Genomic DNA, 14288 nt, shown 5'->3' on the forward strand with positions numbered 1-14288 from the left:
TGTATGTTGTCCTACAATTTCCTTTTTTTCCCGCTTTTTTATGTTTTTCTCCAAAAACACGAATCGTGCTGGCTGCACACCAGACACTATTTAAGTGCTGGGAACGCTGCAGGAGCAAGACAGGAGACAGTAAACACAGCCTCGTAACTAAACCAGGTGCTTTGGGATTGTGTTGACAGTACGTATAAAGAGGTTCCCCTGTGTCTGCAGACTCTGAGCCTCGACGCCTCGTCCATGGTCTACCCGCCCCAGGAGGTGTGCAGTGCTGGCACCCAGGCCATTCAGCAGTTCCTCTGCAAAGGTAAAGCCAGACACCCTGCCTCCTGTGCTCAGCGAGTGAGCATGGTCCCAGCAGCAGCCCTGTGCCAGTCCAGACTCGGGGCATGGCAGAGACTGAGAAGGCCACAGTCCCCGCCTGCTCGGCACTCTCCAGATCTGGCAAGAGACACAGGCAAAGCAGATGGTCACAGGAAATCGAGTTACTGGTTAGGTTGGGGCATCAGGGAAGGTCCGAGAAAGTGTCTTGGTCGAAATCTGAGGGCATTTGGGACTTAGGAAGGAGAGGAGGCTGTGGCTGGTGGGAGCAGAGGCATGTTGAAGGGCCTAGAAGGGTAGAGCGGTGGGAAGCGTGGGGCCAAGGAGGCTGGGGGTCTGGGTACCCACACAAAGGGAGGAGAGATGGGTGGGAGGCTGGAGAGGCCATCGGTGCCTGGTGTCACACAGGAGAGGGCTCACGCCACCTGTGGGGAAAAGGGCCTGGAGAAAGCAAGCATGGAGGCCAGGGACCAGTTAGGAGGTCATTGGTGTCATCCAGGACCGAGGCCACAGGGGACTGGACTTGGAGGAGTGACAGTGCAGCTAAAACCCAGGGCCACCATTGGTCCAGGTGCCCAGAGGGGAGGGCAGAGTACCTGGCCACCTCCTGTCTGGCGGATTGTCTTAATTAGGGTCTCCTGTCACCTGGGGAACTGGTAGAACACAGCCAAGACTCATCCATGTGATCTGTGGGTGACAGAGATGCCATTGCAAAGCAACAAGAAAGGAAAGCAAAGTCTTTTCAATACATGATTCCAGATCAGTTGAATATCCACGTGGGGAAAAAGTCTTGATTTCTTCTTTCAATAGGAGACAGACAGCACCAGCCATAAAAAGTTAATAAATTACATTTCCCTAACATTAAAAAGACACCATTTGGGAAAAGAGAGGGCAAGCCATGAAGTCGGAAAGGATATTTGCAATGCATGCATGTCCAGCAAAGCACCTGTTTCTAGCAGATAAAAAGATGTATAAGCAAAAGGCATTGTCAGAAGTCTTGAATTGGAATTTTACAGAGACTCTCCAGATGGCCTAGAGTGTCCGAAAAGAATGCTCAACATCTTTTTGGTCAATAGGAAAAAACACATTAAAACTACACAGAGACAGTTCAGTCCTATCATGCCCCCTAAAATGGCTCAATTAATGTCAGTACAAGAACTAGTAAACGTGTGGAACAGTGGCTCCCGTCCACCATGGGTGGGGGTGTGGAAGTCGGAGACTGTTTCCAAAAATTGTTGTTACCATCTCAAGCTGAACATTCAGACACCCTGTGGCCCATCAACTCTGCACCTATGTGTGTGTCCAGGGAAAGTGCGTCTGAGTATATGCCAGAAAGCCAAGTACAGAAATACTGACGGCAGCACAGTTCATAACAGCCCAAACCCGACACGCCCCAAGTGCCCATTGGTGGTGGGACGGGTAAACACGCTGTTTCAGACTCACACGTGAATACGACACCGCCTTTAAACATAGCAAAAGCAGTCCGGGGGCGCCTGGGTGGCTCAGTCGTTAAGGGTCTGCCTTCCGCTCAGGTCATGGTCCCAGGGTCCTGGGATCGAGCCCCAAGTCAGGCTCCCTGCCCAGCGGGAACCCTGTTTTCCCTCTCCCACTCCCCCTGCTTGTGTTTCTCTCTCACTGTCTCTCTCTGTCAAGTAAATTTTAAAAAAGAACAAAAGCAGCGTTAACTGCCAGGGCCACGGTGAACCTCGCAGACACGATGGGCTGTGAGAAAAGCCGGACGCTTTTATCAGCACACGAGCACTCACCCCAAACCTAGTCCTGCTTATAAGGGTGATTTCCCTCTTAAGCATTCATCTTGCTATTCATGAAGACTTTTTGCTCTTTTCTGTATGAAGGTGATACTTCAGTTAAAAAAAAAAGTTACACATCCCATGACACATACTCAGGCCACACACCTACCAAAGCAGTCTTCAAGCAGCAGGTGATTCTAATGTGTACCCTGGCCAATGGTCGAACTAGGCAGATTCTTCCAAGTGTAATTAACATGGTGTTATCTTAGCATCAGGTGTACAACATGAGGACTTAATTCTTTTATTTATTTATTTGTTTGTTTGTTTATTTATTTGACAGAGATCACAAGTAGGCAGAGAGAGAGAGGAGGAAGCAGGCTCCCCGTGGAGCAGAGAGGCCGATGCGGGGCTCGATCCCAGGACCTGGGATCATAACCTGAGCTGAAGGCAGAGGCTTTAACCCACTAAGCCACCCAGGTGCCCATCAGGACTTAATTCTGTACATGACTCCGTCCTCATGACTGTAATGGAGCTTCTAAATCTCCTTCACCTTTCCCACCCATCCCCCCCCACCCAAACCCTTTATCTTCCTTAAAAAGACTTTTCAGCTATGCAATTTCTAGGTATACAGAAGACAAAGAATAACGCAGTGAACGTGGGTATACCTACTACGAAGCTTAAGAAATAATTCTTCAATTTATTTACACGGTGTAGTAGGTAAACATACTTATGTAAAGTTTTGGGGTTTTAAAACATTTTAAAAATGTTTTTTTAAAAACACTTTTTTAAAACCCACAAGAGAGGGGCACCTGGGTGGCTCAGTGGGTTAAAGCCTCTGCCTTCGGCTCAGGTCATGATCCCAGGGTCCTGGGATCAAGCCCCACATCGGGCTCTCTGCTTAGCAGGGAGCCTGCCTCCCTCTCTCTCTCTGCCTGCCTCTCTGCCTACTTGTGATCTCTGTCAAATAAATAAATAAAATCTTTAAAAAAAAATAAAACCCACAAGAGATAGCGCACTACTGTGATTCTGAGCACTGCTTTTTTCACTCAAGAATAGGTCTTGGGCCTTTTCCTAGTTCACAATGGATGCATCTGCCTTGTTTTAAAGTTCTATCTAGTAGGTCACATAGTGGTGGCCCGCAGCTGATGTGGCCTCTCCCATATGGTGAACATGAGCTTATTTCCAGTCTTCCACTGTCACAAGCATGTTAACCCAACCCCCTCTGGCATGGGGGTGGGGAAGGGCGCGTTCCTCGAGGACAGGCTGCCATGGGGCTGGCGGGTGAGAGGAACTTAGCGCTGTGCACTGCATCGAAACTGCACCAGTTTCGGTTCCTGCCGGAAGCTTCTGAGAGGACCCTTTTCTCCTTCACACAAATAACATTTGGTGTGACCTTTAAAGGTCTTCTAAGTTTATTTATTCTGACGGATAAACAAAGCAGTCTACTGTTATCGTAATGTCATGTTCTCGGTTATTTGGATATTTTTTCACATGCATACTGGCCATTTTTATTTCTTTTACTGTTTATATTTTTATGATGTTCACTTTTTTAAAGATTTTATTTATTTATTTGAGAGAGAGAGAGAGCATTAGAAGGAGGAGATCAGAGGGAGAAGCAGATGCCTTGCCGAGCAGGGAGCCCAGTGTGGAACTCGATCCTGACACTCCAGGATCATGACCCAGCTGAAGGCAGTCACTTAACGAACTGAGCCACTGAGGCGCCCCTACCGTTTATATTTTTAAAAGACAATTTTGACCATATTAAAGTCTGAAGTTCTTTACTTAAAAGGATCCCATCATTAAAGTTAAAAATGTTACCATCTAGAAGATAGTTATATATTATGGACCCGAGATTATTAGCTACAATATATAAAGAGTACCTATAAATCAGCAACAATAATGCAAGCAACCCACTCAAAAATGGGTAAAGAGTACAAACCCTGTCAGGTTATACAGGAGAAGAATATCCAGGGCCAGAGAAGGCAGGCATCTTGCCCAGGGTTTGGGCAAGGAGATGATGGATCAGGCTTCTCCACTAATCTCCCCCAGGCTTTTCTCATCACCTCATTCTCACGTGGATGATAAAGAGGCGGCTGGCCAGCCTGTCTGTTCACTCAGCTGACACTTCTTGAGTACTTTCCAAGTTCCGGGGCCTGACATCAGGACTAGTGAGCAAGACGGAGGGCTCTATTCAGTCCGGGGTAGGGGAGCAGGGGACCAGGCAGCTGGGGCAGGACACTGGGGAGGAAGTCAGAGGCTGCAGGAGCTGACGGTTCTGTCCCCTCCCTCCTGATCAGCTTGTGTTCTCTCTTGCAGAGTCAGGGCTGGAATACTACCCCCCTTCTCAGTACCTGCTGCCAGTCCTGGAGCAGGATGGAGGCGACACCCCCCGGGACAGCCCAGACGGGCCCTCGGACAGACTCTGCAGGGAGGAGGTGGAGTGGCAGGTAAGGCATACCTAGCTCCTGACAGGAGTGGGGGTGTGTGTGCAGGGAACTTGGTCATTGGGAGGGGTGTTCAGAGCTGCAGGCCCTGCATTCCTCCACCAAACTAGAATTCACCTCCGTCCAGACCAGTGTGCTGAGATGCTCTCCAAGCCTGCGCCACCTCCCCAAACAGCAGGTGCACCAGGCCCTTCTCTGCTCCCTGAACCCTTCAGGACCTTTGAACTTGCAGTTTCCCTCTCCCCCTTCCCAGTCTGGAGTTCTCCTGGCTCACCTCTCGCTAACTCCACCTCCTCCTTCAGTTGTGTCCAAATCCCATGTCCTCTGAGAATTCTCCCTGTCACATCAACCCGGGTCAGGTCCCCTGCTATATGTTCTCCGGGTGCCCCCACGTTTCCTTGGGAATACTTATCACGGCCGTCAATGAAGAATTACACAGGAGATGATTTATGTCTCTCTCCTGCTGGATAAAGCTTTGTGAGTGTGGGGATCGTGTCTGTGTCGTTCATTGCTGTCTCTCAGCAAGTACTTCCTGCCTCGGTGCCCCTTGCTGTACAGAACGCCTGTCACGTTCTCTGCTCTGTGGAGAAGTCAGGGAGGCACACGTGTCAGCACAGCAAGGGGCCGGCCCTCCCTGGTCCCAGGGGTGAGCTAGCCTAGGACGGGCACCGAGGAGGAATCTCGGTCAGAGTTTGCCACGTCAGCCAGGAGGCCCTGACATGGGAGCCAATGAGAAGCCACCTCTGTCCCCACCTGCACTCCCACAGAGGGCCCACAGGCCTCTGATGGTGGGGTGGGGGGTGGCGGCGGCGAGGGGGACCAACTGCCAAGTTTGGCTTCTTATCTTCCAAGGACTTTTTATTAATCTCTTGTTCCCTGGTGCTCCCCCCTTCCCTGTTGGACATACCACCACGCATGCCTTTGGAGTTTTATCTTTCTTCTGGCAGCTCAGTGAGAACTAGAGAGGAGAAAGATCTCTATCCAGGGAAATCGTGGCAATTTATACTCTGAGGAAATATTTGCAGCAAACATTTCTTTTTTTTTAACTTAATTATGTTTTTTATCTTGTTATTGTACTTAATTTTTAAAAATTTTTTAATTTTTTAATAACATATAATGTATTATTAGCCTCAGGGGTACAGGTCTGTGAATCGCCAGATTTACACACTTCACAGCACTCACCGTAGCACATACCTTTCCCAATGTCCATAACCCCACCCCCCTCTCCATACCCCTCTCCCCGCTGCAACTCTCAGTTTGTTTTGTGAGATGAAGAGTCTCTTATTGTTTGTCTCCCTCCCGATCCCATCTTGTTTCACTTATTCTTTTCCTGCCCCCCCAAACCCCCCACGTTGCCTCTCAACTTCCTCATATCAGGGAGATCATATGATAATTGTCTTTCTCTGATTGACTTATTTTGCTAAACATAATACCCTCTAGTTCCATCCATGTCGTCTCAAATGGCAAGATTCCATTTCTTTTGATGGCTGCATAGTATTCCATTGTATATATATACCACATCTTTTTATCCATTCATCTGTTGATGGACATCTAGGCTCTTTCCATAGTTTGGCTATTGTGGACATTGCTGCTATAAACAGTCAGGTGCACGTGCCCCTTCAGATCCCTACATTTGTATCTTTAGGGTAAATACCCAGTAGTGTGATTGCTGGGTTGTAGGGTAGCTCTATTTTCAACTTTTTGAGGAACCTCCATGCTATTTTCCAGAGTGGTGCACCAGCTTGCATTCCCACCCACAGTGTAGGAGGGTCCCCTTTCTCCACATCCTCTCCAGCATCTGTCATTTCCTGACTTGTTAATTTTAGCCATTCTGACCGGTGTGAGGTGGTATCTCATTGTGGTTTTGATTTGTATTTCCCTGATGCCGAGTGATGTAGAGCACTTTTTCATGTGTGTGTTGGCTATCCGGATGTCTTCTTTGCAGAAATATCTGTTCATGTCCTCTGCCCATTTCTTTTTTTTTTTTAAATTTTTTTTTAAGATTTTTTTATTATTTATTTATTTGACAGACAGAAATCACAAGTAGGCAGAGAGGCAGGCAGAGAGGGAGGAGGAAGCAGGCTCCCTGCTGAGCAGAGAGCCGGATGCGGGGCTCGATCCCAGGACCCTGGGATCATGACCTGAGCCGAAGGCAGAGGCTTTAACCCACTGAGCCACCCAGGTGCCCCTCTCTGCCCTTTTCTTGATTGGATTATTTGTTCTTTGGGTGTTGAGTTTGATAAGTTCTTTATAGATTTTGGATACTAGCCTTTTATCTGATATGTCGTTTGCAAATATCTTCTCCCATTCTGTCAGTTGTCTTTTGGTTTTGTTGACTGTTTCCTTTGCTGTGCAGAAGTTTTTGATCTTGATGAAGTCCCAATAGTTCATTTTTGCTCTTGCTTCCCTTGCCTTTGGCGATGTTCCTAGAAAGAAGTTGCTGTGGCTGAGGTCAAAGAAGTTGCTGCCTATGTTCTCCTCAAGGACCTCAGTGTGAGAAAGGAATCCATCAAAATCCTTGAGGAGAATGCAGCAAACATTTCTGATGCAGGATTAGCAGGCTGAATATATAAAGAGCTCTTTCAAAGCAGTAAAACACAGAGGAAAAAAAAAAAAAAAAGCCAAAGATCTGTCAACAGGTACTTTACAGAATAAACCAGTACAGATGAGGGGCACCTGGCTGGTCAGTCAGTAAAGCACCTAACTCTTGATCTCAGGGTTGTGGGCTCAAGCCCTATGTTGGCTGTAGAGCTTATGTAAAAACCTAAACAAAAAACAATACAGATGATTGGTAAACACGAAAAAAAATGCCCAATTCCCCTAGTAATCAGAGACCGGTAAACTAAAACAACAAAATACTGTTCCCTCCTTCAGATTGGCACAAATGTCACTTTGATAATTTCTTGGCCAGAGTGTGGGGAAACAGTGGCCTCATCAATTGCTCTTGGGAAATGGACACTGGTGTTCCCACTGCGGAAGATAACCTGGTAATAGGGGTCAGAAATTTAAATGGTTATGGCCATCGCCCATGATTCAGGAGTCCCAATTCTCGGCACATACCCAGAGAGAGACACTTGTCCAGGGAGACATTTGCGAGAATGTTCCTTGCTGCCTTATTTGCAGTAGGGAAATATTGGAAGGCCCCTTAATGTCTGTCAGTGGGCAAAGGCTGAGCCAGCTGTGTCCTGTCCCTACTATGCCCTAGATCTATCCAAACTTGGATCACAGGACAGATGGATAGGTGAAAAGGCCAGGCTGCAGAACACGGTGGAGATAGTATAGTACCCTTCTATGTTCAGAAAGAAGGTTCAAATATATAGGAAAACAAACAAAAAAGAAACAAATATATAGGAAAAAAGATCAGCAATAGCCATTAACTGGGGGGAGGAGGGGGCAGGAGGATGGGTAGGAGGACAGTTTGATGACAAAGGGGCACGAGGGAATTTTGGAGGTAAAAGAGTGGTTCTCTGTCTTGATTACAGTGACCATTACATGACTAGAACTGCGTACTAAAAAGAATGAATTTTATAGAATGTGAATTTTGCCTTCATTGAAACACATTTATATGTGAGCACACACAGACAAATCTTCTCTATTTTCCAGAAGCACAAATTATATGTAAATGTGTGTACTTGGGTCTGATAATGGTAGTTACATGGCAGGGGGCTGGAGGGAACCAGGATCAGGCTGGGGGAATGGTCTATGGATACCATATAAGCTGTTTTTAAAATTTTTCATAAGGAGAATATACTCCAATATTATCTGTATAATTAAAAGTTAAGTTAATTTTTAAAATTTTACTCCTATCTCTGCATAGGACAAACCCAATTTCCTTATAATATGCTGCTTTTCCAGCTCAGACAGATTGATCCTGGCCTCCGAGCTGGATAACTAAATACAAAGATACTTAAAATACTTATTTAAGGGTGGCTCAGTGGGTTAAGCCTCTGCCTTCAGCTCAGGTCATGATCCCAGGGTCCTGGGATCAAGCCCTGCATCGGGCTCTCTGCTCAGCAGAGAGCCTGCTTCCCCCTCTCTCTCTGCCTGCCTCTCTGCCTACTTGTGATCTCTCTCTCTCTGTCAAATAAACAAATAAAATCTCTTAAAAAAATACTTATTTAAGTATTTAAAAATACTTAAAGATAGCTGTGTGTGTTTGTTGATGTTTAATTACAAGAGGAACTCATGCTCCTTGTTACCAGTCTGAGCAATACAGAAATATGTAAACTAAGTGCATGTCACCTCCTCTCCCTCCCCCCATCCCACCCCCGGAGGTAATCATCACAAAATGTTAATGCATCTCCTTCCTGAGCCGATCTCAACAGGTATAAAACTCTGAGTTGAGTTTTGTTGCCGTTCTTACAAGAACAGGATCCTGCTGCACACAGAGTGGGAGGTGGCAGGCCCCTTCCTTTCTCTGCAGCTCCCCCCTTTGCCCTGTGTGACCCGCTGCATGGAGTCACCATGACTTACTCAAGTCCATGAGCTGTTGCCAGGGTTGTCACTCTTTATAGCAGTTCTGCAGTAGCCTGTACGTGTCCCTTTGTGCATTTGTTTTGGACAGCTGGAGTTCGGGGGCACTGTGGGTATACTGTACGGACAGGGAACCACACATCCCACTTCTTGGTCCCCCTTGTGGAGCACCACACCTTCTTGGGGCTGCACCCCTAGAACCCCCCTGAAGAGCTTCCTACAGTGTGCCAAGCCCGGTGGTTCTCCCTGCTGTCCACTGGAACCCTCTGGGATCCTCTATCAGACTACCCTTCCCCCTCATCTCCACCTGCCCCCCGACTCCGATGCAGTGCTTTGGGGCTGAAGCCTGTGTCTGGCTGCCCCAAGATTCTGGCCACGGACTGGGAATCCCACTGCTGCCCCCTTCTCCTGACCACTGTCTTTTTTTTCCCCCCAGAATAGGTTCTCAGACTATGAGAAGAGGAAGGTAAGAAAATGTCTATCCTCCTTGGCCACTTTTGTTTTTATCAAAGATCTATGATAGGGGCGCCTGGGTGGCTCCGTGGGTTAAGCCTCTGCCTTCGGCTCAGGTCATGATCTCAGGGTCCTGGGATCGAGCCCCCGCGTCGGGCTCTCTGCTCAGCAGGGAGCCTGCTTCCCTTCTCTCTCTGCCTGCCTCTCTGCCTACTTGTGATCTCTGTCAAATAAATAAAATCTTTAAAAAATAAAAAAAAAAGATCTATGATAGAAGATTTGAGGGAAAGAGTTCTTCTTGTCTCCAAATTAGAGGGCAAACTGAAGTTTCTCTCTTGATACCTTGCCTCGCCACATCCTTACACAGCCTCAGTGGCGGCAGGGTTTCTCCACCACGGATGAGCAGTCTGAGGCTCAGGGACCCCAGACTCCAAACCCCTAGCCTCTGACAGTAAACAGTGTTTTATTACAGTTGGGCCCTGCGGCAGGGTCGGGGGGGGGTGGTAGAGGGTGCAGGGGTGGTGGGTAATGGGAGGCATTGGGCTTAGAGGGTGTTGCTCAGTGTTCAGACCTGCAGCCCGCACTACTGGGAATTGAGGCGTGGATTCACCCTGCTCCCAGGTCCTGACACCACAGAGCCTTGCCAGTCATCACCAGGATCTATGTTCTTGCAGGAACAGAAGATGCTGGAGAAATTGGAGTTTGAACGGCGTCTGGAACTCGGGCAGCGAGAGCATGCCCAGCTCCTCCAGCAGAGCAACAATCAGAAGGACGAGATCCTTCAGACGGTCAAGGAGGTCTGTGAATGGCCAGGTGGGGTGGGCCCGCTGCTGCGGGGAGGCGGTGGGGGTAAGCGCTCTCCCTTGATCTTCCAGGGCCTGGGGGGGGCGCTGGAAGAACACCTAGCCCAGCGTCCTCACGTGTAATGGACACCCCGGGGCCTAGCGAGGGGAAGACCCGGGCCAAGATGACACAGAAAGGCCTGGCAGGACGGGGCCCCGTGCTGCCAGCTCAGGCCGGCCGCCTGTCCCTCTGCAGGAGCAGTCCCGGCTGGAGCAGGGCTTGAGCGCGCGCCAGCGCTACCTGGACGCCGAGCGCCAGCGGCTACAGGAACAGCTGAAGCAGACGGAGCAGAACATCTCCAGCCGGATCCAGAAACTGCTGCAGGAGAACCAGAGGTCAGGCGTCCACTCCCCAGACCCAGGGACCTTCCCTGACGTTGGTACCCTTTGAAGAGCCCAGGCCAGGGGTCCCTCTCTCGCTTACAGTCTCCAGTCTCAACTCCTGCCTGAGGCTTTTGTTGGTAGGGTCCGGCCTTGGTGCCACTTTTTGCACCAGCCTGAAGGGAAAAAGAGTCTGCGCCGGGCCTGACCTGGTCTGTAGCTTGTCCTTGGACCCGTGCCTCCCGAGGGTCCGGTCTGTGAAATGAGTGGGTTTAATAAGAGAGTTGAGATTGTATCCTGCTCCTGTATTTTAGGTACCGGTGACCTGTTGGGCTGAGGTCAGCCGTACTGCTATTTGCCTTATCAAATCCTGTCTAGGGTAGGTGCTGCTAGGAGCCGGTCTTGGTGGGCTTGGCGGGAAAGGAAGCCAGATAGAGGTCTCCAGAAACTCTAGTTGGGGGCTTTTGTGGAAAGCCTCCAGAACGGGCTTTTGCTGCGACCTTGTTGCTCCCAGGCCTCGCTGGCTTCTCACTCACTCCGTCACGCAGCAGTTCCACGGGGCCCGAGCGAGCCGGCAGGCCTGCCATGTGCCAGCGGCGTGCTCTCCCCACCGAGGCATCCCAGATAGCTGCCCTGTGTCGGGTGCTGCTTACGTGCCAGGCGCTTTGTGTATACTCTCTCATTCACTCTTTACAAGTACTCCGGGAGGCTCTTCCTATGAGGATCCCATTTTGCAGATGAGTTGGGGCTTGGTGTGGCTGAGTCCCTGCCCAAGGACACAGAGCCCCAAGGTTCTGGACTGAGAACCCCAGCCGGTTCCTAACCCCCCTCTGGGCAGCCAGTGCAGCGCAGGGGGGCAGTTCTGTCGGGAACAGGCCTGCTGGTGACAGCTGCGGTGACCCTTTACGCTTCGGGTTTGTTCCACAGGCAGAAGAAAAGCTCTGAGATCTTGAAGTCGCTGGAAAATGAAAGGTTAGTGTTTCGCTCCCGCACTGTCTCTATGCTGCCTTGGGGCCAGGGGAGAGGTCTTGGGATTCTCAAGGATTATGCTAGAAAGTCTTTCTAAAGCTGTAAGGAGATTCACCTCCTTAGGGAATGTTGAATTAAAAAGAATCACTGCCTGCAAGTTTAATTAACACTGAGAAAAACTGAGACGTAAATAAAAACGTGTAATGTCCACTTTATGGCTAGTGTTTAAAAAATCAGAGAAAAATCCATTTCTCATTAAGGGAAACAGTCTGTTGCAAAGTAGAAAAGAAGAGGCTGGAATTAAAGTGAAGCAGTGTCTGGTTTCTTCAAGGCACAGCCTGGATCTGTGCTCAGGGCGCAAGGAGCCGCCCTGAGTGGCGCGTACCAAACACTGCCGAGAGGCAGAAATGAGAGGCAGTGATCTTTTGGGTTTTTTCAGTTGTGTTTTCTGTGTTTCCAGGTTTATCAAGACACACCTCTTTAGGAAAGAGGGTAGCTGAGAGGGGAGAGCCCCCTTTCTCCTTCCCCCGTCCCCTGCCTCTTCCCTCTTCACTCCCCTCCCCTGCGGGATTATCCGGAATCCCTCCCGGTTTCCAGGAATCCCAGAATAGCAGCGTGGGCCTCACTGCAGTCCCTGTGCCGGCCCTCCAGGCCCCCCGGCCGCTTGGGAAGAGCGGCAGGGTGGCCCCCTCACCTGGCCCCTCCAGCCGTGGTGCTGCGGGAGCTGGGAGCGGTCGAGGGCCCAGCCCGGCTGTGGCCGGTTTTTCTGGCACATGCGGACCAAGTGGCCTCTCCCTGTTTGGGTGCCCGGGGTGGGGCCTCGGGGCGTGTCAGTGCAACCTTCGCTCGAGCAGCCCGTGGGCCTGGGCTGGAGGCAGAGGTGCTCAGATGCTGCTTTCAACCAAGCATATCCCCTCGGAGAGAGGTTCCGTCTGCGCCACGAGGACTAGCTTACGGGGGGGGGGGGGGGGGGACACAGCCGCTGCGCAGTTAGCTTCTTAACGTTCGTTTTCTGTATCATGGTTGTATCTCCACGCCAGCAGCCTTGTTCCCAATAGCTGTAGGCTATTTACTGTGTGATTGTACCCGAATTAGTCGTCTGTGACATTTGAGTTCCCGGAGTTTCATAGCGACCAGCACTATTCTAGTGACTATCTCCTAAGCATGCCCGGAGGCGTTCACGTGAATATTTGTGAAGGAAATGTTCAGAGGCCCCTCTGATGGGCCTTGCTGCTCTGCCTTCCAGAAGACACTTCGCCGGTTCCTGCTCCTCTCAGGCTGCCCCGGGGTTCAGTGCTCCCCACCCCCCAGCCTGTAGGCGAGATTGTCCTCCCGGTTATTCGTGATGGAAGCCTCTTTCTGGGTGGTTACGGGTCACTTGTATTTAAGCATCCGTGAAGTGGCCGTTTCTGTCCTCTGCCCGTTTTCCAAAGGGAATGCTCAGGTTTTGATGCAGGGCTGCAGGTGAGCAGGGGCGCGGCGGCAGGGCGGGGTGCGACAGGAGCTTGTCTGGGTGGGTGCGGCAAGGAGGACTTCCCCCGAGAAGGCAGCGTTGCTCTGATGGGATTCCCTGTCAGAAATGTTACCTCTGCTTAGTCAATGGTTGGATTTTACTATTTTTTGTTCCTAGAATAAGGATGGAACAGTTGATGTCCATAACCCAGGAGGAGACTGAGAACCTGCGGAGACGTGAGATTGCCTGTGAGTGGGGAGGGGTGTAGGGTCCTGGGAACAGAGCTTGTCTGACTCGGGGGTCGGTGGGGGAGGCCACCTTCTCCCTGTAGGTCAGGTACTGTGGGCTCGACAGGGGGCAGTGAAGTCCAGCAGGGCCCTGAGGTCAGGCTCGCCCCAGAGCAAGCCATATGACCTCAGGGCCATTACTGGTCCCTAACTCTTCCGAGCCTCTGTCTTTTTATCTGTGAAATGGGGAGAACAATAATTCTCATTTTGGGTCATTTTGAGGGTCAAATGCCGTGCTGCCTGGCACTGAGTGAGCACTTCACAAAGGCTGTAGGGTTTCTGTTATCAAGAGGTGTGGTTGGCCCCTCCCGTGTTGCTGGGAGCTCCCTATCCTGCCATTCTCAAGAAGTGGTCCTGGGGCACCACACTGTGTCCATACTTGATGGTGGCGGGAGGGGCTCCCTGTCTGATCCTGAGCACTGAGAGCATCGAGCCATGTGCCAAGGAAATCCAGGAGTCTGTTCCTCCTTTTTTTAAAATAAGGAATAATTCTTCTTGGCTGGCCCCTGTCCTCTCGAGCCTGGATACTGGAGTGGGGCACTGCGGGATACTGTGCGCCAGGCCCTGTGCCAAACCCTGTGCATACACCACTTCCTCTCACTCCCTCCTGATGAGGTGTTGTTAACGTCCTTATTTTAAGGTCCCTGTTATCCACCATTTAGAAAGAAAAACTGTGTTTGCATCTCCAAAAGGATATTTACTAATAAATTGAGTGATTAGGAATAGTGTCAGTACCAAGGACTTTTGTTTTCACCTTTTCAAACTTCCTTATTGCATAGCTTTTCGGAAGTGATCGTGTACTTTTTTTTTTTAAGATTTTATTTATTTATTTGACAGAGATCACAAGTAGGCAGAGAGGCAGGCAGAGAGAGAGGGGGAAGCAGGCTCCCAGCTGAGCAGAGAGCCCGATGTGGGGCTCGATCCCAGGACCCTGGGATCATGACCTGAGCTGAAGGCAGAGGCCTTAACCCACTGAGCCA

At 50.0% G+C, this 14288-nt stretch overlaps 1 protein-coding gene across 7 annotated transcripts in view; it reads left to right on the plus strand.

Moving 5' to 3' along the window:
• LRSAM1 (leucine rich repeat and sterile alpha motif containing 1) overlaps positions 1 to 14288 on the plus strand; it is a 41159-nt gene that overhangs the window by 11991 nt on the left and 14880 nt on the right. For 6 of the 7 annotated variants that reach the window (XM_080819983.1, XM_080819982.1, XM_080819984.1 and 3 more), the window contains exons 10-16: positions 211 to 301; positions 4383 to 4513; positions 9420 to 9449; positions 10111 to 10233; positions 10475 to 10614; positions 11527 to 11571; positions 13199 to 13269. In XM_080819983.1, the coding sequence (XP_080676109.1) occupies positions 211 to 301; positions 4383 to 4513; positions 9420 to 9449; positions 10111 to 10233; positions 10475 to 10614; positions 11527 to 11571; positions 13199 to 13269 (631 nt within the window). Of the gene's footprint in view, positions 1 to 210; positions 302 to 4382; positions 4514 to 9419; positions 9450 to 10110; positions 10234 to 10474; positions 10615 to 11526; positions 11572 to 13198; positions 13270 to 14288 lie in introns of those variants that run through there. The other variant, XM_080819986.1, reaches the window with a different exon arrangement.

Source organism: Martes martes, assembly GCF_963455335.1.
Source record: "Martes martes genome assembly, chromosome: 12".
NCBI classification, from domain to species: domain Eukaryota; kingdom Metazoa; phylum Chordata; class Mammalia; order Carnivora; family Mustelidae; genus Martes; species Martes martes.